Raw genomic sequence first — 25,366 nt, 5'->3', positions numbered from 1 at the left:
TTTATTTAATAAGACGCAGGTGCTTATGTTGAAAGTCTTTAATGAATTAATTAAACCAAAAAAAAAAAAAAACAAACAAAAAGAAAAAAAAAAATCTTAAAACTTTTTGGTACTAGCCTAAGATATTACAAACATATTTCAGGTAGTATTACACATTTGAGTAATAAACAAAACTGAAAAAAATGCCAAGAACCCCTTGCAAAAAGCTCAAATCAATTGCGTGGTTGAAATAATCACAGCCTGGCAGATCATCCCTTTAGAGACTGAAGAGCAGCTCACCATGCTCACTGCCCACGCATAGTCATGTGCTCTCCTGTGCTCTCCTGTGAAGAGCAAGTATACATTTAAAACACAAATAAATAATCACAAAAAGGTTTCGGATCATTTTATCTGCTGTAGTACATAGATTGTTAACGCCCCCCCTCCCAACTCCCCCACACTGCTACAATGGTTAGTTTCTGATTAATATGAACAACTCAATCATATTACAATCTGCAGCGAAAAGCTTTGCAGGCCTTAAAAGTGTTCGTGTTTCATAAAAACATTTGTAATCACCACAAGACTTTAGCCAATCCTGGCCAATGAACTCTCTACAAAAAGAAGAACTTCATACAATCCATCATCTGTTTTTATATTCAATCAGAAAATTCTGTACAAAGAAGGCATGAATACACGATATCTGTCCCTGCACCCTCTACACACCCAACTCCTTCATCTCTGTATGTCTCCACTGCTATTAAATATGTGAAGGTCTGGGATTTAAAGAGTCTGCCAGCTCATTATTTTAGTGCTAGAAAACTGCAGAGGACAAATTACTGTCTGTAAACTTGAGAACTTGTGCCCCAAGAAAGCTCCAGCCGTTCCCGCCCCCTTGTGACATTAGTAGGCCCACCCAGCACCCACCCAGCTTGTGTTTGCATCCTCACCCACCACAGGACACCAACCATGGACAGGTCACTCAACTAAAATAACAGATCACACCCTGGACAACAAATTACCAACCTGTTTCACTGTCAGTTTTTAAACATTACAGCTAAAAATGTCAAATGAAATTTACTCAAATCAGGTAAGTTCACTGATTCATGTTGATGCAGAGGGACACCAGATTACTGTAGGATGTTTGATACCCAGATCTTGCCAGCATACATCATTACAACCCTTTAAATTATAATGACAACTTTATCTTAATAGAAAACATATTCTTTTCCTTGATTCTGATCTTTACATATATCTTGCTGTGCAAGGAGAAACACTGGGGAATGGGCAGTGTCAGAACAGAGTTAAAGACACATGAAGTGCAAACTTTAAGCCCCGTTGCAAGTTTTTTTTATCCAGGTAAATGTTTAAACTACTCAACCACTGAACTTGCACATATGGTACAGTGATAATTTTGGTTATTCCATGCCAGAGAGATGAATCATTTCTCTTATTCCAGTAGAGATTGTATGTAAGTAAATACAGCAATATCAAATGCCTTGTGCCAAAAATCCTACAGCTCTGCCAAAGGTGAATATACTGTGCATTCTTCCATGCCTCCTGATAACAGTCTGGGGTGTAGAGCTAGCCTTGCTTAAGTACAGGCTAGGTAAACTAACAAAATAAAGACACTGAGACAACCGTTAAGAGAAATCACAAAGAAGAATGAACAATGATTTTTCCACAGCTGGTTCTGACAAAGCCTCTGATCTACACATTACATACAGTGGAGGCCTGGTTGTTGTAAATATGAGATCATACTCCAGTGCCCATCTACAGGAAACCATCTTCCATGATGACAATTTGTCACTGACCCATAATTAAGTACACTAGTGGACAGCCATATGGTGCAAACCTACATTGTCTCTGTCTTTGTAGCAGTTAGAGGCATAGCTAAGAAGCACAAGGACCAATATGCTTTAATAAATGGTGGGCTGGAGGGTGAGGATGCAGGAGTGACACAGAAAGAGCGGGATGGGAGGAACAATATGTAGGCCAGAGTCGCAGAATCAGGGAATGGCAAACTGGACGACCAGTTCTTCTTTAGCATCCACTTTGATTTGAGAGATTGCACTGTAAGCATAAGCTGCTATCTTGGACACCTGCAAAGAAAGAGGAAGACAGTTAGAGTTTATGTGAAGTGTACAAACTACCTCAAATTCCCAATTTCGCTGAGAAAAACAAGGCTAGTCCAACAACAGACCAACGGGATATCAGGCAGACAAAAGAGGCAACAATGGCAAAGCATTAGATATCTTTAGGATCTATTTTAAGTCACACATTTCCTCACACCCCCCACTCAATGAAATACTATACAGTTCCACATGTAGTATACTGTTTCCAAAAGAGTATCTCTCTGATGATTAATGCAGCCAACAAGGAAATCCCACATGACAAGAAGCAATGTATGCCAACGTATCTTCTGTGTGTGGTAGTGTATGATTACCTGCTGTACATCTGAGTATGGCACCAGGTCACTCGCAAGCACTTGGTGGGGCTGGCTGGTGAGGGAGGGGAGAGCAAGGGCTTTCTTCTGGGGCAGACTGTTACTCAACACAGCGAGCTTCGTACTGAAAAGAAAAAAAACAAAAACAGATGCTTACTGGAGCTGTTGCCCTGTCATTGCCCTGCAGTTTAGAGTTTATGTTTAAAACACAGTTTGTCCAGAAAACCTCACCTCAGCTCTTTAACCTGATTTATTTTAATCTGTAACTGTATTTCAGCATAAAAGTAGCTGCTGTGTTTGTTAGTATTCTTCAAACTTCCACTAGGTGTCACTGGATCTGAGGTTTAAGGTTACACTAGAGGGGAAAGGTCTATGTTTCAATTTTTTTTTGGTTTTTTTTTTTGTTCACTTCCCTGACCACCTTCTTGAGCCACTGGATTGGTGAGAACATTTCAAAAACCATTTACAATTTCATTATTCCCACCCACAAGGGGTGTACCAACCAACCAGTATATGTCTCTGGATATACAGCTAGCTTTCTTTTTGGTAATATCTAAATCAACTCATTAATTCAAATGATGTACTTTTCCATTCTTTAATTTGATCAGGTACAACCAAAAAACAATGAAGCACCTCAGCAACTTAATATAGCAGCTATAGCACAGTGTTAAGCTGAAAATCTTGGAAACTAAGAAAGTTTCTTTTATTTTGCTTTAATTGATTTGAAGACCTGATTTAGCTTGGGAATGACAACTATCTCCTGATGAGCGCATTGACATTCATTCCATTGAAACCAAATTTATGTCCAAACAGAGACCCACGCCCTTTCCACACCCACACACATAAAACAAAAACAACAACTGCAGAAGAGTGACAGCCTTCCATAACAATTATTACTTGACCACTCACTCACATACCTGTATTGCCGAGCTTTGTCCATGTATTCATGCTGCTCCATCATGACAGAGTCAGCTGCTGAGACATCAATGATGTTCCTGGCACAGAGGATATAAAGTTAGGTTTATTAAAGGACAGATGATTTACTGTTTTATTATCAGGAAACACATGCTGAGTCTGGCTTGTCTAAGGTTGCACGAAGAAGCGTCTTACTGTGCTGTCTTGTGGAGGATGGATGTGAGGAGGGCCTGTTCATCTGTCCGTGCTGATGGGACATTGGTAGTGATCCAGTCTGTCCCATTTGGAGGTTTGCTGACAGGGTTCGGGTGGGGGATCAGCGGCTTACGTTCATCAGGGTCCTAGAGCAGGTCAATCACAATATAACTGAATGATGATGATGATTCAGATCATGGCATTTTAACAATTTTTGTTACAATTGTGCAGCAACTCAAACCGTAGAAAGGAGTGCCAAAGGATGTGCTTATTCATTTTTAATTCAGGAACGTGATGAAATTGTAATAGTTGAGACTATAATATTAAACAATTGAGTATTTTGTGATCCGTTAACTGTGGTTTCTCCACTGGATACAAAAATTAAAGTGTTATGTTACAACATAACAATTAGATGTTGTGAAAAAAGTATTAGTTATCAAATAACACACATGGTAAAAACATCATTACAAGCCTTGTAGAAAATGTTCAAAGCTCAGTTCCCAGTTCTTGCACTCACAGAAAAACATTACGGGAGTCATGAACCAAGTTCCTTAACTAGGGTTGTTCATAACTAACAGCTTACAATACAAATTTTGACCAACTAATACTATCAGTTAAACAGTTAAAATATCCCAGAACATCAGTGCCATGTGAGAAGGGATTCTTTCCTGTCTGTCTGTGTGTGTGTGTGTGTGTGTGTGTGTGTGTGTGTGTGTGTGTGTGTGTGCATGCACAACTGTCAGCCCACCTTCAGAAAATAAATTCAAAATAAACATCCCTGTAGTCAACCACCCTCTCTAAATTGAATTACACCTGAAAAACAGTTCCAACTAATCCTATAGTAGTTCACTTAATGCAAGTAAAACCTGACTGAATCATTGAAAATAATCAAGTTGACATTGACTTGAACAAGCAGCACAATTCTATTAAGTGATGATAAATACAACCAAATAAGCTACATTTTCAGACTAATGCGCAATATATGGGCATAACTCAATAGGAGAGGTTAAGAATTATTTCCATTGCACTCCAATTGCTATTGTTAAGATAAACTGCATGAGGAAAATATTCCGCATGAGGCTGAAAAGGAGCTGTTTCCGCAAACTAAAAATAGCATGGGAGTCATATGACATAGCATACATCAAAAACACGGTACCCAGAATATAAGTCACCTCTGTTGGTGGTGTACCTCTAAATGTCACAACTGAGGACTGAGTAATTTAGTAGTAACCCACTACTCTCCATGTTTCAGGAAAGAATTAAAATAACTAAAATATAAATTATCATTCCCTGCTGGTCGTAAAAGTGGCTGTAAATAAGCTGCCATTTGTAGTTTTCTTTCAAGCATGCAGATCTGCACAGCTCTTCATATCTATAACCATTTTTCATCTATGTGCCAACTTCCCAGGCTGCTTTGGACCAGGCCTTACCCGTAGGCTGAGGCTAATTAGCTAAAGCTACTTTATAGGTGTCATATAACTTTAACCAACAAAACAGCGGTCACTTGGTAACCTCGGCACAGTCCCTAAAATGCATTTTTATGTATTAAACATACTCTATGAATACAATTATATTACACATATTGTTTCCTTAATAACCCATCTTGTATTTATCGGGACAGTTTTAGCCACTTAGCGGCTAACAGCTACCTGCTCTGTGGTCTCGTTCTCGCTGCTGTAACAGCAACCCATGGCAGCGTCCAAGGGTCGAAGCTACACAACCCCAGCTTCCCTGTTCTCCGTCAGAAATGGAGCCGTGTTTTATCCTCTCCAACAAACATAAAACTTCTTTCCTTCGCGGTTATGTGTTAGCTTCATCCAAAGGTAGGGAAGCTACTGTCAACAGCAGCTCCTCGGTCGAGCTATCACATGACAGCAGCTGTGGTGCAACAACACAACGACCACTTCCGGTACTTGAGAAGCGGCCGTGGCCTTCGTCATGTGATGGTGCAAATTTCAACCGTGAGATTTGTTAAATTAATAAATAGATAAACACAATAAACATATGAGCAAGATCATCATTTAATTTCAGTTCGAGGTTTCAGTTAAGTTACATAACTAGTGTAGGCTTTATTGTGCTTATGCTTATGCTGCACAACTAACCTACAGTAAAATGTGACCCACTGTAACCCTGGAAACCCAGGATTAAACATGAGGTTAGTTTGTCAACTCCAAATCCTGCCTGTAGTACAGGCCTCTGATGTGTCGTCTGACTGTGTTGTTGTGAATGTTGTCCTGTTGTGTGGTTCTTCCTGTCACTTGCCACTTCATTAGCATTGTCACAGTAGCATTGCACTAATACATAATGCATGTGCTTTGAGAAGAATGTGTTTTAATGTAAAAACTGTAGGCCTTGTTAAAAAAATATTTTGAAAAATGACAAAAATAAGAATATTTTTTTCAGTTTGGGCAAACCTTAAACTTTCATCCTGTAATATGTATGAGTGACACCTTGTCCCTTTTTTGCTGACCTATGGACACACAGAATTGCATAGCTGTTTCTGTAAGGTCTGTATTGAACAATACCAATATTCTACACGAGAGCTGTGCCTATTGCATGTGCTAATAGGGATGCACCCATCTGATGTTTTCTCACCTTAGCAAAACTGAGGTTTTTTTTGGCTGATACAGAGTACCAATCCAATACAAGCACTTTTTATGAATCAATTCAAAATCTTCATCCCTTCAGAATTTATAATTGATTGATAGACGTTCATACAACATCATGCGTTGTAGTCTTGTGTAACTTTTAAACACCAAACAACTTTACTTAGGTTTTCCTTTTGTTTTCCTCACAAATCAACAACCTTTTACAATACATTAGTTACATATAGAATATATGTATGGTACATATGTTTTTGTGACTGATTTTGCTTTGCTGTTTAATTCAGTTGAACTAAAGACTGGTGTATGCACAATAAGAGCTTTCTCTCTTGGGCTGTAGGGGTGCACGGTCATCCCCTAAATATGTTGATTTAGTGCTGGAGACTACACAGGAACATGAGGTTGGTGAAGCTGGAAAATGAGAAACACAACACACACTCCCAATTTTAAAAGTGACTGTAAGCTTTATAGGTTGGCTGATTTAATGCCGACTGGCTGTTCAGTAGTGTCTTCTTTGTTCTATAGCTCTTCTAAAGCTTTCAATTGTTTCCCTCCTCGGGTTTTGCTGTGGAATACTGTCCAAGGCCAAGTTGAGTGAGACGACAAGGGTGATAGACGGCAACAGGATGAGGCTTGTTGGTGCACATGTGGCAGTCTCCTTGGAAAAAAATGAAAGGGTCTATGACACCCTCTGGCTGAGTATGATGACAGAGTACCACACACTTTACTTTATTTCCAGTACTGACAGGTAACGCTACACACACTAAAACAGCATCCTATTCTGTTCAAATATGTATTCATTTCTTACAAACATGAGCAAATTATAGGCAGCTGTATAGTCTGTTTTATAAATGTTTCTCCCTTTTCAAAACCTAAAAACTTGAAGATTATGCTGATTGAAGTTATTATGGATCTACAAAGCATTTGAATCCTGTTGCCTAAGAAATTGCCAAAAAATAGAAAAAGAAAAAAGTATATACAAAGGCTGTGAATACTGCATAAAATGAAATAAAATAGGCCTGAACTTCAAATGTTGACAGTGTTGACATATTACGAAATGTTCATATCCTCAAGATTGTACAAATATAATTAACAGAATGTACAATAATGCTGAAGATGGAGAAAGAATGGCTTTTGAAAACATTTATTTTATTTATCAAATGTGTAAACAAAGTGTAGAGTCTGCCTTTTGTTTATAGAAATGTCTGTACTTCAGTGCACCATCATTGTCCGGCTATGTGTCTACCACAAAGTTTCCAGTTTACAACATGAATGACGAACCAAAGAAACAAACAGTACATGCCCCCGTTGTCAGGCAGGCACCAGTCTGATGGGCTGGGTTGATGACTGGGAGGCGCCTGCCCTCTCATTTACCCCCCGTTTCCTCCACACCTCTTTGTTTACACCTACAAGCCGGTCAAGTCCAGGCAGAAGTGCCGCAGCTTTTTTGACTTCACTCTGTGCTCGCTGTAACAAAAACAATGTCTGTTTTTTTGCTCAGCTTTGTTGTGCTGTTTGGAGCTTCTCGTGCTTCTGACACCGTGGCTCCTGCCCACCTCGGGCCGCCGTCGCTCGGGTTCAGCTCCTCGCTCCGCTCGGTGTGTAAACCTATCCCGAGCACCCTGTCTCTGTGCCACGGGATCGGCTACAGGCACATGCGGATCCCTAACTTGCTCGGCCATGATTCGCTGAGAGAGGCCCAGCAGCAGTCGGCAGCCTGGCTGCCCCTCATCTCCAAGCTCTGCCACCGGGACACCAAGAAGTTCCTGTGCTCGCTGTTCGCCCCGGTGTGTCTGCCGGAGCTCAGCGGGCCGGTCAGCCCCTGCAGGAGCCTGTGCGAGGCCGTGCGGGACGGCTGTGTTCCCGTCATGAGCGCCTTCGGGTTTCCCTGGCCCGAGATGTTTAACTGCACCCGGTTCCCGCGCGGGACCGAGCTCTGTATCCCGGCAACCGGAGAGCAGGAGGGGCGGACGGCAGAGGAGGTGAAGCACGAGGAGGCGCTGAAAGGTCAGTGGATGGATCTGTTTGTGTTCAGTAGGTTTTTGTATTCAGGAGACCAATGTTTTATTTGATCCTATTTTATCCTAAGGTTGTTTTGCATGCATTGATTCTGGAGTTTCTGATCCAGAATCAGAGTGTCTGCAAAAGCAGCAGTCCTACTCCACCACTGTGATTTTATTTTACATCCCCTCTGCAGAGACACTCACAGTTATCTAATCACCTCTATTTTCCACCCCCCAGGCAGTGTAATCTGTGATGCCTGCAGTCTTGCTGCTGAGGGACAGACTGACATCCAGGAAAACTTCTGCCACAGTCCATATGGTGAGAACAATCTGATGTAGATAATGTAGACTACACAATACTGTACATACCTTTTTCTAAGATCTGTATTACTACTCAACTTTTTTTCAAACTTGATTCTCACAAAGCAGGCCACAGAACAAGTCATCTTATCACAGCGATAGAGAGGTTTTTTTTACAATGTGTCTGATATGACACCTGTTAAATCATGTTTTCTCTGTCTCTGTTGCAGCATTTAAGATGCGTCTGGGCAGTGTGTCGACGGTGGGAGGGGACCGTCAGCTGGTGCCTATGGCCCGCAGCCGCATTCTGAGGTGGGCAGGGGGAGGTGCGGAGAGGGCCGAAGGGGTCGGAGGCGCAATGGCCCACAGTGCTTTGTGGCTGCAAGAAGGAGGCACCTGTACCTGTCCTGGCCTAGACTCTACAGACACAAACGAAGACAGGGTGTTGGAGGAGGAACAGATGGGTAAAGGACACGCTAAAGGAGGGAAGGACGGGTATGGGGCTCCAGGTGGATGGTACCTGGCCCTTGCTCAGGCTGAAGAGGGAAGGCTGGTGTTGACTCGGCTGGTGAGGTGGACCAGAGGGGACAAAGAGTTGAAGAAGTTTATCAGAGCTCTCCTTAAACAGCCCTGTCCAGAGCTGTAGACAGGGAGTCATCAACCACTGTAGTCCTGCCTCATGGACGATGCTTTGTGGTCTTTGGTTACCAAAGAAAAAGTAAGGAACACATCAGGAAACAAGTAGTTCGTAAAGTAACACTGAATAAATCACACGCACAGATTCTTAGATACTATGTAATGACTTTCTCAATTATTTGTTCCTGATTAACTCTGAAAACACCACTCAATCAATAACCAATCAAATCTTCAGCACTAAGTACGTATTATTTTGTGTCATATGAAGTTGTTACCAAATTTATCATGACACCATAATTTTCATTATTCACCGTGTTTGTGTTCCCTCAAGTAAAATCGAGCATCATTTTTACAAACTGACAAACCAAGAGGTTTTCTTTGTACTGAAAATGGACTTAGCTTTTCAATGACAACAAACAGAGAGCAGGCATTTCTGCAACTTGCTGTAAAGTTATTAGACCGTAATTCTTTTAGTGTGACAGAGGCATTGTGACAAAAGTTACTTCTACAAGTGGCACACAAAGGTTTATATAATTCCAGCTGTGGCAATATTTGTGTATTTTTTTGTATTTTTGTGTACATTTGTGTATATAGAAGAGACAAAATGGTTTTGGTAATAGACTGATCTCATCAAGTTTTCTACTGATACATATTTGGGGTGAAGCAGTATAATTGTTGTTATTCCTGTAATGATAAAATATTTTCTTAAACTGTACTAAACTTTTATCGTAATACTTATATATATACATTAAACATGCGTTTTTCTTTGACTATTTACAACTATTTTATCATTGTTTTTCACAGACGCTCAAGCATCAGTAGTTAGATGGGTGAAAACACTTATGTTGAAAGACAAGGGGGTGATTATCACATGTTGGGATGCTATAATCTCAAGTCACATGAGAAGAGAAGCACTGAAAAGAAAGACAGGACAGGAAATGTGATATGATATGAACAATAAATCATTTAGATTTGGGTTTGGTCTCTATTTTTGTATTTTATTACATTTATTTGTACCCAACATGATTCTATTGTAGGCTTTAAATATTTGGTTGATTTTTATTCATTTAAATAAGCTTTGATTAAAAAACATTTATATTGTGTTGAGTAATATTAGATAGTATTTCATAAATAAGCTTTTTCTTTGTGTGTGCAGTTTCTCTTGATCTTTCCATCATGACTCAGTAAAAGAAATTGGACTCCATACAACCACACACCTGTTGATGTTGACTTGATATATCAAATGTCTGTTTCACACTGCCTCTCACTGTCTCACTGTCTGCTCCTTTTTAGTGTTGGTCCTATTCTAAATATCTGGACAAGAGGTTAACTGTATGTCCTATCAAGAATGACAAAGAGTGATGTTTAACAGCTAACACTGACACCAGCTTCAACAGCTGTTAACTGGAAAAAATTACAGGGCATATACTACTCATGCACGTGATGTATAAATTATTTATATCCTCAGGTCTCTTACCTTCTCTTACACACACGCAAACACACACCTCTCTGTCTTTCTGCACTTGTCTCAGTTGAAGTGCCACTTTCATCTTTGCTATCCTCAGCGCAGCAGCTCTGCTCCCACCAAACCTTTTCTGGAAACAGGTAAGTTTGTCTGTTTATCACGGGACAGTAACAGAGTCTTTATGTTGGAGCCAATATTTTGTTGTAACATATACTGTACATCACGATGTTCTGTGTGGAGCAGAGCACCTGTGGAGTCTTCAGTTACCTGTGCAGTGGAAATATCTAGAGAGACAGCACTTTCTCTCACGTCCACCACAGGAGCAAAGCATTGTCACTTGCTTCTGTGTAGATTTCATCTCCCATTGTTCAAAACTTGGAGAGCATTTGTCTCAACATGCATTTAATCTAACATTTTCAGGTAAAGATGATTCCATCAATATCATTATTACTATTATTTCAGTCATATAATAGTATAATAATAGCATAATAGTCAATAATATATCCTATTGTTTACTGTGATGCATATTTATTCCTTTTTCTCTTGACAATTGTGAATTTTACTGTAATTATTAGTGGCTTTTATAATTTAATACGTTGAAGAGTGTAGAAGGCACACTCTGCAGAAGGGGCTTGACACCACAGAAAGAATTGTGGAGTCACCATTGACCGTAATCATGAAGTAAGGAGGAACAATGAGTTTGTGTCTTAAAACACAGATAAGCTTTGATTATCAATGATGATCACCTGAAATGACTCAAAATCTTACAACCTCCTCCCAGACATTTTATCAGTCCAAACATTTTGGCACATTTAATGCCTTGCTACCAAGGGTTGCAGGGTTGAAGCAGGTCAGGATTGGGGCCTAAATACTTGCAAATTGGCAGTGAAATGATTTGTGCAGCTCCACTTTTGTTGATTCATATGATAAAATTCCAAAGGTGGCAAAAGCGAGAGCGATGATTTCCCATTTAACCCTTTTTTCAATATGAAGACATCAGTAAGTGTATATTAAGAAAAAACAATTTTTTGACACACCTGTAGACTGATAAAGTGAGATAAAAAAGAGTTGCTCTTTATCTTCATACATTACCTTCTAATCTGTATAAAACAGTAAGAATTCACTGGTCTTGTGCAATGAGTGTAAAGGGGGACAGAAGCTTAGAAGTCCTTCAGTCTGTTTCTGGAACAACATTTGGGTAAAAGTTCATTTAAAGAGACACATGGCTTCCACATTGTCATCATAAATATATTAGATTTTTGTACATAACTGAGCATTACAAACCAATGAATCTACTTTTATGTGTGTGTTTCTGTCTGTATGAAACAGGATGGTGTCTCCAGCTATCGCTCTGGCCTTTGTCCCCCTCCTGCTGACACTGATCATCAGGTACCGTTACTACTTTGCACTGTTCTATCGGGCGGTCCTGGTCAGGATATGGAAGGACTGTGTGACTGGCATGAGCCGAGAGGAGCGTGCCTACCAGTATGTTCTCACTCATGCCACCCCTGGAGACCCTGACAGCATCCTGGACGCCTTTGATGTCTGGTGCAGCAAGATGGAGTTCATCAGCAACATTGGGCCTAAAAAGGGTGAGGGGATCATTTAAATAACCCAACAAATTCTCTGTCTATTAGCAACATGACTTGAAAGTCTAAATAATGCCTAAACACGTACAGTACATATGTGTATGTTCTTGTATGTGTCTGGCTCCTCTGTTTGCAGGGAAGATCCTGGACCGCCTGCTGATGGAGCAGAGCCCTTTGACAGTGCTGGAGCTGGGTGCTCACTGCGGGTACAGTACCGTGCGGATCGCCCGGTCTTTGCCCCTGGGTGCCAGACTCTACAGCCTCGAGATGGACCAGAGGAATGCTGCCATCGCTGAGAAAATCATCCGCCTGGCAGGGTTTGATGATGACACGGTGAGACATCAGAAACGTGACCTATTGACAACATTTCACTGTATGTCCAAAGCATATAAAAGCTCCAAATTACCTACCAACGGGGCAACACCATTATTTGTTTTTACATAAATTTGGGACATTTTTATTTCATGTATTGAATATGGCGAGTACTATACCATTGAGACCTTCATGCTGTGTGTTCTCAAGGTGGAGCTCATCGTGAATCCATCTGATGAGGTGATTCCTCGCCTGCGGTCTGACTATGGTTTGGAAAGGCTGGATTTTGTCTTCATGGACCACTGGAAGAAATCTTACTGCCCTGATCTGCAGGTAAATAGAATCAATCATTAGAAAGAATATTACCATATTAATGAAAATGCTGTCTCATAGTTTATTGTCCTGTCGGAAGTATGACGGGTTAAGATGTGCAAGTTGAGCTGAACTAGTGTGTGACCCACATGCACAAATACATCTGACTTTGACACTAACTTTAAATGATGGCTGGATGATAAGGTAAAAGTTGCCTGAATGAGCTAACTACTTTGTGTATGTTCACTATGTGACTATTTAAGTACAACTATAAAGATGAATATTTACTTCGAGTTTGTTAAAAAATACAATTAAGGTATTTTAGTGATGTACATACCTGAAATTTTACCAAGTATAGTAAGTTATAGTTGTGATCACTCCCATTGTTACCTCGTCAACTCCCGCAGTTGCATGATATGTGTTACAGATGCTGGAGGGCTCTGGTCTGCTGGGAAAAGGGTCCATGATCTTGGCCGACAATGTGCTGTTTCCCGGGGCTCCAAAGTTCCTCAGACACATTCGCAAGAGCGGCCTGTATGAGTGGAAGGTCCACCGGGCCACGCTGGAGTACAGCAAGGGCATCAGGGATGGGATGGCTGAGCTGGTGTACCAGGGAATCAAGTAGACCATGCAGACTGGGATATCACACACTAGAATACAGATACACATTTTCGGAGAGGGATGAATTGATGATTTTATAACCCCTGTTAAAACTATTTTGAGGACAAATGTAATGGAAAAGATGACTATAAATTCCTTCCCTAAAAAGCTATTCATCTGAAAACTGGAGCATCTAAGCATGTAGTTTTTCAAACTCAAGGAACTGCACATCAAGACTACTATCTATCAGGAAAGTAAATCCTCATGTAGCCATTTAGTAATAAGTGCTGAACACTAGCATCTATATAGAAACCATGTCTACCTTTTTCTTCCTGCTGGGGATCTTTGTCACCACCTGCTGTCATCATCCTCTGTCTACAAAACAACAAAATAGCTTATTTAAACATACATAACTGCCAAATCTGAAAAAAATAAAAAAATAAAAAAATAAGTGACCACAAGAGCACATGTACAAGTTTAATACTGAAAGATGTTTGCCCTCAGGTGAGGAACGTGATCATTGCCTGTTTAAATCTTACCTGATATTAAATGTGGACTTCAGCACCAATCAAATGATCAGTTTTACCAACACCAAATTCAGATTACTCTTGAACTTTGCTGGACTTTAATTCCTTAATTTTTTTTATCTGATAAGACAATAAATCAACGAGTCAAAATCTAGCACACCCCTTATTACCATGTTACATTTTGTGTTCTTTCTTATTAATAAGAAACCAAAATGTAGGAAGCAAACAAACAAAAAAACAGGAGTTCATCAAAATAATTTAATTTAATACAAACTTTCAAGACCTCTTTTCCTTTCAGTACAAATAACAAAAGCCTTGGTGAGCAATCTTATAAGACAAATATGAGACACTTTTAATGGCCACTCTGTGTGTTCATAATAAAATTTTAATTCATCCTTGTGAATGGATTCTTTGACCTTTAACATAGTTAAAAATATTAAAATTTGAACATAATACTATTCAAGAAGCTTTTCTGAAAATGCTACTGTAGGTATGATATCTGTAATGAAAGATTAGCAACATACACAACACTGTTATGAAACAGAATTGGACTGTATGGACTTAAATCTCCTTAATAGGTAAAAAATGATTTAGCTGACTGAACTGTAATTTGTGCTCATTCAGCAGTTTGGAGACGTAGAGAAGTGGCACATGACTGGTGATGTGACAAGGTTAAAGTTTAAATGAGAGAGATCATGCTGATGATTCCTACTACTGCCACTGCGTGGGTGTGTGCCCCAGTGGTTGCAAAACCGTAGGACATTGTGTATTTTACAGCATTGGAGATGTGTGGCACCACTGTGACTGAATGGATTGAATGGTTAAATGTATTTAACAGGTTTACAGATTACCATTTACAGATTTAAAAGAAAAAAAAAAAACATGACATGTGCACAGGTGCTTAAACATACATCCATGCATTATTTTTCACACACCTTCGCAACAGTGTGTTAAAGCAACCCTCACAAAGTTGTCCGCTCGGAGCTTTCAAGCCTGATTTCAGCTTGACAGGAGACACTTGAGCTGGTTTTACCCACCCTTTATCTGAAGGATATCATGGTACAAGTTTTAATTCAACTATATTCTTTTCCTGTTAACACAAATAAAACAATATATTTGTGTCACAGACTGAAGGGGCAGCAGTCAAGTTTGAAGTGGGGAGCAGACATCCAGTGCCAGACATCTTGATGGAAACTAAAATTGTCTTTTGTCTTAAATCATCCATTGGTCTTGGTCTTGGTCTGCTCCCTCCATGTCCACCTGACAGACAGAAACAGAGCCAGATTAAAGACTGTTATTTGTTTGAGAGGACAAAAGTAAGATAAAAAAGAAAACAACATTTAGTAGGTTTAAAAGTCATTCCAGTGAGTTTACGATATTTAGCAACTGTGCCCTCGATCAGATTATACAACTTATATATTAAAGCACCTCATTGATCTCGCCATCATCAGGTGACTCATTGTAATCATTCATCTCATCCATGTCCTGCATGTCCTCTTCATCTTCAGAGTCTTCCTCGCTGTCCTCCTCATCCTCGTCATCCTCCTCGTCCTCCTCTTCATATCCTGCCTGAGCTCGGTGAATGCAGGTGACACAAATAAATAAAGGAACACAATCAAAACAGAATTGCTAATTTAAAAGGCTTCTAAAAAGGTGAATACAAAATGCATGTTTCAGGAGTAAGAGAATCTATTGCACCAACTTTTACTTGTACCTCTTTTATACTTTCATACAGTAGCAAGGCAATTGTCAGAGCTGCACTTTTACTTAAAATGCATCTGTTGAGATCTGGTGATAGGTACTGTGGCAATTAATACATTATATGTTACAGGATAAAACATTTACTACCTCAAAAATAGGTTTCCCAATGGGCATCAGGTTGTTGTCCTTCTCTGCAATGCTCTGCAACTGTAGCAGGAACAAAATACACCAGTTTAGAGCCTGACGGATCTGCCACAGACGGAACATATTCATATGTGGACGATAAGTAATGATAAATACCTGTACCGATTTGACAAAGATATGAATAAATTTAAAGGCAGTATCTCAGTTAAATTGTTTGGACACCAGATAACAGTGCCAAGTTTATTTTATCACTCTAAATGTTTTGTACATATTCTGGTCACAATCCCTTAATAATTAAACTTTAGGAACGTTTCTTAAAAATATTTGTGTTATGTAAAATCCTGATGTGGTATAAGTATATATGAGTAAGTGATATAGTATGATGGCATATGTTGTTAGTATGAGAAGGTGACTGTCAGTTTCAGCAGAGGTGCCGTTTACCCAGGTTTGGTGCTGCTGCTCCTGCTGGTGCAGCTCGGTCTCATCCACACAGGGTCGGTCCAGGTTGAACCAGAGGGACTCGGTTATCCGCGGGAAGAGAGACGGGAACAGTGTGGACATATCTGTTACACAGGAACAACAACAACACGCATACACACACTGTCAATCAGCAAGCGCATGTGTCCTTCTTTAGCCCAGCAACACAGCGTTAAACCCCGGTTCTTCACGAAAGAGATGTAGCCATATATATCTATATGGGTTATTGTGTGATAAAACGACACAGGACTCCTGGAAAGGGACATGGTAAGTTAACGTAACACATCGTTAACGCAATTCAAAGTCTTCCTATGTTGAGACAAAAAACCTCTAACATGTAATATCACCTCCGCCAATATTCTTGGTTAAAACGTAACGTAATATAATGTGCTATTTTAATTTATAGATAGCGTAAGTACCTGACAATCTCTCGCTCCAGCTTTAAAGAAATTCAAAAACAAATTTTACCGGAAATTGCTGGTGTTCACCTACAAAGAGCTCTCTTCTCGAATGTCACTCCACAAGGGTTCCGCTTGGCAGCTGGGAAAGAAAAAGAGCAATAGTAATGGAAATATCTCCTACTGTATTTTGTTGAATAAATACGGATAAATATCTCAACCAAGGGATTTAAAGATCGTGGCATATTTTGGCTAATGATAAGAATAAGTATGTATTTTGTCCTTTAATAACTTCATTGTAAATAAATAGAAAACACAAAGACTGTAATTAATTCCCTTTATTTTCACAAATTGTAGCATAGGGAATCTGGGCTCAACTGCTGTTATCCTAATTTCAGAGTATAGCCCATTAACAGAGATGGACAAATCAAATGAACAAATTCACAAACAATATCACTACCCCTATTTTAATGACTCATTAATGAAATTAAACAGTTAATTGACACAATCTCCTCTTCAGACAATAGAAAGCTGCTGACATGTGCTTTTTTATGTTTGCATGTGAAGACAACCTCCTAGTCTCTGCTGTTGTTAATACCCTTTTCTCTAAATAAAAAACAGGTCTGGTGCCACTACAGTAACTTAAAATATGACAAAAACAAACTTTCTATTCTTCCATTGTCACCAAATACAATGATCAAGATAAAGACTAAATTGTGGCATTATGTATACTCACTTAAAACAACACATGGCACACAGTTTTGGATATTTTGTTGAACCCAGCTGTGGTGGAAATTCCTGAAATAATGGACTCACTAGAAAGTCTCCTGTGAATGTATTCACATTCACATTATTCATTTACAAATGGGCTAAAACCAGTGGCATGGACTGTGAGAAGCCTTAAGCAACGCATGCATAGGATAAGAGCAGCCTCCTCTCAGCTTAGCCTAGTTTTATACATGTCTCATGCAGGTGCATCTCATCAAGTCATGACATCTCTAAGTAGCAGAGAAATTTCCCAAAACATACGAGAATCACAACTCCATTTGGTAGACAGCCTTGAAAGGGTACAGGAAGAACTGTACTGGGTTCTGGGAGTGGCCTGTAGCAATGCTGAACCCTAGTTACGCTCTGTTGAACTGTATGACTGTTTTCCACTACACCAGCTTTTGCAGCATTAAATGCCTTGTACTCTAAATTAGCAGCTGTATTTTCTGAGATACACACACACATTTACACTCATATACAAATTAACTGTCTATTTCAACAAGCTTGTAATGTTTATTGTAGAGTCTGAAAACCACCAACACACATTCAGCAGAAATTTATCTTAACTGCCATCTTTTCACTCTTGTTATTACCCTCCCAGGTCACACTGCCTTTTAACACCAAGTGTCCACTGTGTGTTTATGTGTGTGCATGTGTGTGCATGTGTGTCTGTGTGTATGTGTGCGTATGTGTGTGTGTGTGATAAAGAGCAGTGTAGACCTTGAGATAAGACAAACCTCCACAGTAAGATCCAATAAAACTCAGATTATGACAAAAGGACACACACATTCCTGAACAAATACTCTGCGTCTTTCTCGTTCTTTCTTTGTATCTCAACGTGAGACAGACTTTGGACTTTGGAAACATATTAATTGAGGGTTTTCACATTTTGCTTGTATTAGGGGCAACCTTGATTTTAGTCACACTCCACTCAAATACACACACACACACACACACACACACACACACACACATTGATGTGTGTTTTCTAAATCTTGTTTATAAAAGGTGACTGGAGATACTAATTTGTGGGATCATCCCTTCAGGAAGGAATCATTATAGAATCTAACAAGGTATGGTGAATCTGTTCATTATTACATGATCTTCTCATTGGTCTCTAGATGTATTTCCACCGTACATGTAGCCATTATATTTCTTAAACTATAAGACAATTCATGACTTTATGATTTATTCAGTTTGCAGTGTAAGCTTTGATTTCTTTTACAAGATGTAAGAGGGCCTGAATGGTTCACTTATACGTTGTGGTTACTGTTTATTTTTACTTGTGATAAAATTATGTGAGCTTATCTTTGATTGATTACTGTAATATATGGTCATTGTCATTTTGTTTCTAAACTGGATACATAGAATAATTATTTATTCTTACAGATTTCAGCTACTTGTGTTATATTCGCTGTGTAGTTTTACTTGTTTGCGCTGCATTCAGGAACACTAGGGCATGTGTAGGCTACATTGTTTACTTGTGTCCCCGTCTTAATTATTAATAATAATTCCCCTCTTAGTAAATACAGCTTTTTACCATCTCCATCCATTGTCTGACCAGGTGAAAATGGGCCGGTACGGTCCGGTACTGTGTACCACTAAATGATTCAGTGGCAGTATGTAGTACCGGTATAAGGGGAAAATAGCTGCATGCCACGGTCACATTTTCAGCCAAAAAAAAAAAAACGTACTAACGTTATAGCATCTTAAACAACACATAGTCTCCTTATTAATTGCTCCTTATTAAAGTCATTCAGAATTGCTTCTGAACCGTCCGTGTTGTGATCCGTGCTGGACGGAGCCCAGTTGCCTTTTACTGCCGCTAGTTAACGTTAGCTCGAGCTTCCGCCAACGCGCTGCAGTTTACTGATAACGAGCGTTGTGCGGTTCAGCAGGCAGAAGTTTGTTGCAAAATCTCCCGAGTAAAATGTGTAGCAGAATAAATTGTTATGTTTCATGATATTCTGTTTTATTCCAACAACACAGACAGCAGCTCAGACAAGCTTTGTGTGAGGTGACGACCAGGGATTGCTTTGCAACTCTTATCAACGGCACCCGACTGCGCATGCGCATCTTTACTTCCCAAACACAGCGCCTGTGAAAAGTGCGTTTGATTGATTGTTCTGGCACCCTCGATTTTTTTAACAACCAGACCACGGACTTCATTAATGTCGTTTGCACCGGGACAGGATGAACAATAAATGATTCCAGCAAAATTCCAAAAATTCTTGTGGTTGGCCACAGGCTGTCAGCGTATTTTTAATATCTGTGATTATTTTTTAGATATAGTTTCAAAAACTAAAATAACAAACGATTGAAAAACGTCAAAGTAACAGCCTTTAGTAAAAGAATGCCAAGCACACACAAAAAGGATTAACAATTATTCAAATGTTTAAGAGAAAAGACAGAGCTGCTGAAACTGAAAACGTACTGGCTAAACACTCAACAAGTGACATGGCTGGCATTTACTCAGAAGAGGATGACTACTTTAGTCCTCTTTGGAAAATCTTTTAATTGTTTTGTTTTGATGGGAAATAAATCCATCATTTTGCACATTGTAGGAGACAATTAAAGACATTTTTCTCATAGTAATCTGTTCTTTAAGTGTCCAATGTTTTGAAAATTCAGTGATTTAGAAATTCAATATTACTCTGCGGCACTTACACCCTTATTTCACACATCACACATTTTGAGACATCATCTGTTCTTTCATTTATGTGACACATATGTCAGAAAATCCAAAAACGAGACTGTTCAGCTGTTAAATTAAGCAGTTATAAATTAAAACTAGTTGTGAGGATTTTGAAAGTTTTGTCAACATTCCCATAGACCTATTAACCATTAACCATTAAAACAAATTATTGCTATACTAAATGTCAAGTGTTTCTATTTTCTTTCTATTCCATGTTGAAAGCTTTTTTTTGTCAGGGATGCATGAAGCCAAGGAGAGAGGTGGAAAATATGAAGTGATGAAGGTTGTGGTTGTAGTACTGGCAATAATTTAAAACTTTCACCCCTGCTTGTCACACAGAAATGAGAAAGAAAATTAATAAGAGAGGCCAGAGAGAGGAAACATAAATTTACAGTAGAGTGACATAGGATGTATAGTAATTCTTATTAAAGTTGCTAATGTTTAAGGAGTTAGAAGGTTAGTGCATAAGTGTGTATTATGTATTTCAGAATAAAACATTTTCCGGTGGCTTAGTGGGTCAAAGCCCATTAGATATCATGTCATGATAGTGAGTCATCCTAATTACCTGCAATAACAGTCAAAGGTTGAGTTGACCCTTGTTATAATTAGGTTTTGTTTGTAGTAGATAATGTTTTATATGGTTCTGTAATATATGCATATATTACAAAATTGTAGAATTAGTGAAATAGACACCATTCGTTTCTAAATTAATTAATTCATAGCAGTGATTAATACGTTACTCAATACATGAATGTATGTCAACAGTGAAGAAATCATTCTTAATGTGTAAAAATTATTAAATAATATATTTTAAAAAATGAACAAATAAAAGTAGTGTTGCCAAAACTGCTCGAAATGAATACATTCTACCAAAGCTCATAACACCCCACCCCCCTCTATTTATGCTACATTTGGTACATTCCCCCAAAACTTCAAAGCAGAGGCTGGTAAATTTCAGTGAGGGGTGAGAAACCCAAAGACAGTGATTAAATAAAGATATTAAAGTCTGATATCTGTGCGGTGTTACTAAAAGAGCTCTGCTGACAGTGCACAAACAGCAAGACTAAATACTAATAGCAGCCTTCAAACATTTTTTAATCACTATCAAACAACCCAGACACCTGGTGGCTAGATGGTGGCAATCTGGACTTACAGTATGATGGCAACCGTCCCATTATTTCTCCTGTTTTCTTGATGATTTTATTAAGAACTTCCTGTTGTTGTATGTTGATGCCTCCCTCCTGCAGAGCCATGTGGGTTGTCCTTGCCTTGCTGCTAGCCTTCTCCAGCGGGGCTCTGTCTCTGAACAAACTCAACATGTGTATGGATGCCAAACACCACAAAGTAGAGCCTGGCCCTGAGGGGAAACTTTACCTTCAGGTGATGAATGCAATACATGGACATAGATAGAACAAAATACACAGATAGAACAAAGTAAACAGATATAATGTTTCTTTTTTCTCTCTCTCATTTTGAGTTTCTGATCTTGCTGCATCAGCTGATCCAGACAAAAAAATGTTTTCAGCTCAACATTATAAAGTGACCCCTCTTTGCTCTTCCTATTAACAGTGTTCTCCCTGGCGTGACAATGCATGCTGCACGGCCAACACCACCGCAGAAGCCCACAACGATAACTCCTACCTGTACAACTTCAACTGGAATCACTGTGGTATTATGAGCCCCCAGTGCAAGAAACATTTCATCCAGGACACTTGCTTCTATGAGTGCTCACCACACTTGGGACCGTGGATACAAAAAGTGTGTACTATACATGTGTGCACCTCAGTCTCTTTTGTATGTCTGTATTTGCAACACTAGATGGCAGCATAAGATGTTGAAATGACTAAAAGGATTTGTCAGGATAGCTGAATCCATCCATACAGTATGTTGCCATTATTCTATGTACTTATAAAAATCAACAGACAATTATTTTTTAAGATAGACTTTGTAATGTGCTCCATTTTAATTTGTGGCTACTTTGTACTTCACCTTATATATGACATAGCATTGCAACAGTTTTGTGAAAATATGGATCATACAAACTGGGGAATTATGTGTGTAGGTGGATCAGAGCTGGCGTAAGGAGCGTATCTTGGATGTGCCTCTTTGTATGGAGGACTGCCACAATTGGTGGGAAGATTGCAAGAATGATTACACTTGCAAGACTAACTGGCACAAGGGATGGGACTGGAGCTCAGGTAAGTGTAAAACCCACACACATGCACACAGACCAGTGGGTACATACAGACTTGCTCACATTTTCTTGTTTAATTCACACCTTTGCATCCACATTAATGCACGTGGTAAACAAATAGCATTAATAACTCTATCTGCACACACTACCACACCAGCTTATTACTACACTTAAATCAAATTCCCCCATTTATATTTGAGGAATAGTTGTGGCTGCGATGGTCTGTCTGACATCCCCTGCTCACTCCAAAACTATCTCTCTCTCTCTCTCTGCGACAGGTGTTAACAAATGCCCTGAAAGCAGCAAGTGCAGAAAGTGGACTGAAGTTTACCCAACACCCAAGTCCATGTGTGAGCAAATTTGGTCCAACTCCTACCTTTATACCACCCACTCCAATTCCTCAGGTCGCTGCATGCAGCTCTGGTTCACCGGGCCAAACCCCAACACAAAGGTAGCTGAGTACTACCTCAACAACGCACAACAGCACCAAAGCTTTGCCTTGACAACGCTACTTTTCCTGGCTGTTGGGTCTTTCTCTTTATGGATATACTAACATGATATCCTTGCCCCATCCTGTATCACTCTTACAGGTATCAATAAAACTGATTTCAGATACTCTCCCGACTCTCCTGGCTTTCATGTCCTCTTCTGAGTAACTGATGGGAAAACTCTCCCTCTGGTTTGCAGCCTCTTAAACACACATTTTAAATCTGCATCTGGTTTATTTTCTTTGTGATTTCCTACTTAGTTTATTCTTATACTATTTTTTCCTCATTTCTTGTCCAACCAACCATCAACTCTGTATCCATGAAGCTGTGATCATTTACTACTTGGACATTGGAAAATATCCATGCAGTGCAAAATAAATGGGATCAAATTCAACCTCAAAAAATGGTGAGCAGTGATGGATTGTCAGCTCTAAATACAGTTTACACACACACAAAATACAAGATTATAGTTTCACCACCAAAATGTAGAAATAGCCAAAATCAAGACAGCACAGGAGTTTTGAGTCTAGGAAAGTATATGTAGAAGATTTTAAAATCTGTGTGGATAAAGAAAATAAAACAAAAATAAACGTGTGCCTCTGTACAAAGCATGATGGGACATGCCACATACTGTATTACTGCACAGCTCTGGGATGTCATTTCTCTTATGTGCAGAGAAATCCACAAGACTGTGGATCAGCTTAATAACCCCTTTTTAACCTCAACCACCGGTGAGGAAACTTCAAAACTGACCCAGGATCTGCTTTGAGGGTGAATGTTTCTCTACATTGGGCCTAAGCAGTGGGCGCCACTGCTTGGTAATTATGGGGTTTCAGTCCCCTGTGTGTGTGTGTGTGTGTGTGTGTGTGTGTGTGTGTGTGTGTGTGTGTGTGTGTGTGTGTGTGTGTGAGTGTGTGTGTGTGTGTGTGTGTTTGTGTGTGAGTGAAAGGGTGAGGAAGAAAAGGACAGGGAGAAAGAAAAAGAGAGAATAAGGGTGTGTTAATGTCTCTTTTACTCCCCCTATGTTTAAGCGTGTTTTAGTGTCACACAATCTCTTTACGTTTGTGTGTGTATGTGTGTGTGTGTGTGTGTGTGCGCGCGCGCGCGTGCGTGCGCGCGTGCGTGCGTGCGTGCGTGTGTGTGTGTCTGGTGTGTGTGTAAGTGTGAATGCCACGTGTATTCAGATCTTTGAATAAGTCTTATGATTGGTCAGCTGGTGTGTGTTTCTACAAGATTTGACAACTGAGGTCCTTGGCGGATCAAATATAAATTTGAAATATACATTTAGTAACTTTTGTGCACTCTGTACTTTCATAATCATGGCCTGAGATAATTAATCTATTAATGTAAAAAGTCACATTTGAAAATAACGGATATATAATCAGATGTGCCAAAGTGCTGCTCCATTTCTGAGGCTTTCACACCTTTCTTGATGATAGCACTGTATAATTCAGCGTTGCAAGTTCCACTGTGAAACCCTCTTTTCTCAGCATGAACTGTATGCATGCTGCTCCTATCCAAATAGAATTATGCCATTGCAGAAGTCTGGTAATTGGGACCATAACTGACCCAACAGTTTTTTTATTCAAACATGAGCATAACAGTGCTTCAATATCATCTGTTACCACAACACTTAAAAAAATACTTAATGTGGGTTTAAATAACAGACCATGTTTCAACCACCACCATCCATATGTCATAATCCCATCAATTTCCATAACGCAGTTGACATCATGTATGTCTAATGATGTCAAGCTGAGCCTGAAAAGCTGACTCTGGGATATCCACACAGTGTAGTGTGGCCTGATTACAGTGGCCTAAAGCAACTCTATCACCAAAAAAAGAAAAAAGAAAAAAAAAGAATGGACGCTGTTTTGCAGGTTACAACATGGTCTGTCATCTGGCCACATCCTCATGCTCAACAAAACAAAATCTGAAGAATGGCCATTGTCTAAAAAGTTGTTCATCCATTGTTCATCCATCCAATAATTTTGTTTTCAGTTGTGTATTGGGAATCACAGCCTCAGCGTGCTAGCTGTTGCAAGGCTATAGCTTTTGAGTCTTGTAACAATTGTAGCAGTAAGATACAGAAAAAGAAAATGTGCAAAAATGTGTTATTTGTAAGACATTTTGCAGACAAAGTAGTTTTATTATGGTGTGACATCTTGCAACACACTTTTATGATCTCTGTATGCAGACATATTGTTAAGCCACACTTTAGTCCACTCTCTCTCACACACACACACACACACACACACACACAGACACACACACACACACACCACACACACACACACACACACACACACACACACACACACATACACAGAGTGATGCCATAGCCAGAAATAGCTTTGGGATGGCTGCTGTCCCTGTGGCTATTAATACTCAGTTTTTCTGAGGTCATTGGCAACACACACCACCATGCCCAACTCTCTCTCTGTCTCTCTCTCTCTCTCTCTCTCTCTCTCACACACACACACTTTAACTCTCCCTCTTTCTTGTGTGTGTTTGTGTGGTTGTGGGTGGGGGGTTGGGGATATCCATACCACATTTTAGGAGAGTCAGACTTTTTGTGGGCAACTAGAGGAAAAACAATAAATAAATAAAAGAACGACTAAA

General features: G+C 39.5%; 5 protein-coding genes across 5 annotated transcripts; 3 read left to right on the top strand and 2 right to left on the bottom strand.

The window, feature by feature from the left end:
* Positions 1-23: 23 nt before the first annotated feature.
* On the bottom strand, positions 24-5,422 carry lamtor1 (late endosomal/lysosomal adaptor, MAPK and MTOR activator 1). The gene is made up of 5 exons (XM_056374668.1): positions 5,182-5,422; positions 3,533-3,678; positions 3,340-3,417; positions 2,423-2,546; positions 24-2,078 (listed from the first exon to the last, which is right to left on the bottom strand). The coding sequence occupies exons 1-5, from the start codon at positions 5,221-5,223 to the stop codon at positions 1,986-1,988; spliced, it is 483 nt and encodes a 160-aa protein (XP_056230643.1). The 5' UTR covers positions 5,224-5,422; the 3' UTR covers positions 24-1,985.
* A 1,201-nt stretch (positions 5,423-6,623) lies between these two features.
* sfrp2l (secreted frizzled-related protein 2 like) lies at positions 6,624-10,050 on the top strand. Its single transcript, XM_056373243.1, has 3 exons — positions 6,624-8,142; positions 8,377-8,457; positions 8,669-10,050. The coding sequence occupies exons 1-3, from the start codon at positions 7,617-7,619 to the stop codon at positions 9,082-9,084; spliced, it is 1,023 nt and encodes a 340-aa protein (XP_056229218.1). The 5' UTR covers positions 6,624-7,616; the 3' UTR covers positions 9,085-10,050.
* A 547-nt stretch (positions 10,051-10,597) lies between these two features.
* Positions 10,598-13,991, top strand: tomt (transmembrane O-methyltransferase). Its single transcript, XM_056373187.1, has 5 exons — positions 10,598-10,679; positions 11,869-12,131; positions 12,265-12,461; positions 12,651-12,773; positions 13,180-13,991. The coding sequence occupies exons 2-5, from the start codon at positions 11,870-11,872 to the stop codon at positions 13,375-13,377; spliced, it is 780 nt and encodes a 259-aa protein (XP_056229162.1). The 5' UTR covers positions 10,598-10,679; position 11,869; the 3' UTR covers positions 13,378-13,991.
* A 132-nt stretch (positions 13,992-14,123) lies between these two features.
* anapc15 (anaphase promoting complex subunit 15) lies at positions 14,124-16,700 on the bottom strand. Its single transcript, XM_056373188.1, has 5 exons — positions 16,621-16,700; positions 16,166-16,287; positions 15,728-15,787; positions 15,308-15,448; positions 14,124-15,139 (listed from the first exon to the last, which is right to left on the bottom strand). The coding sequence occupies exons 2-5, from the start codon at positions 16,283-16,285 to the stop codon at positions 15,092-15,094; spliced, it is 369 nt and encodes a 122-aa protein (XP_056229163.1). The 5' UTR covers positions 16,286-16,287; positions 16,621-16,700; the 3' UTR covers positions 14,124-15,091.
* A 1,464-nt stretch (positions 16,701-18,164) lies between these two features.
* On the top strand, positions 18,165-23,032 carry folr (folate receptor). Its single transcript, XM_056374608.1, has 5 exons — positions 18,165-18,440; positions 21,310-21,442; positions 21,632-21,820; positions 22,125-22,260; positions 22,535-23,032. The coding sequence occupies exons 2-5, from the start codon at positions 21,314-21,316 to the stop codon at positions 22,807-22,809; spliced, it is 729 nt and encodes a 242-aa protein (XP_056230583.1). The 5' UTR covers positions 18,165-18,440; positions 21,310-21,313; the 3' UTR covers positions 22,810-23,032.
* The last annotated feature ends 2,334 nt before the right edge of the window (positions 23,033-25,366 follow it).

This window comes from Seriola aureovittata, chromosome 4 (assembly GCF_021018895.1).
Source record: "Seriola aureovittata isolate HTS-2021-v1 ecotype China chromosome 4, ASM2101889v1, whole genome shotgun sequence".
Lineage (NCBI taxonomy): Eukaryota > Metazoa > Chordata > Actinopteri > Carangiformes > Carangidae > Seriola > Seriola aureovittata.
This window is presented reverse-complemented; position numbering and strand designations above follow the sequence as displayed.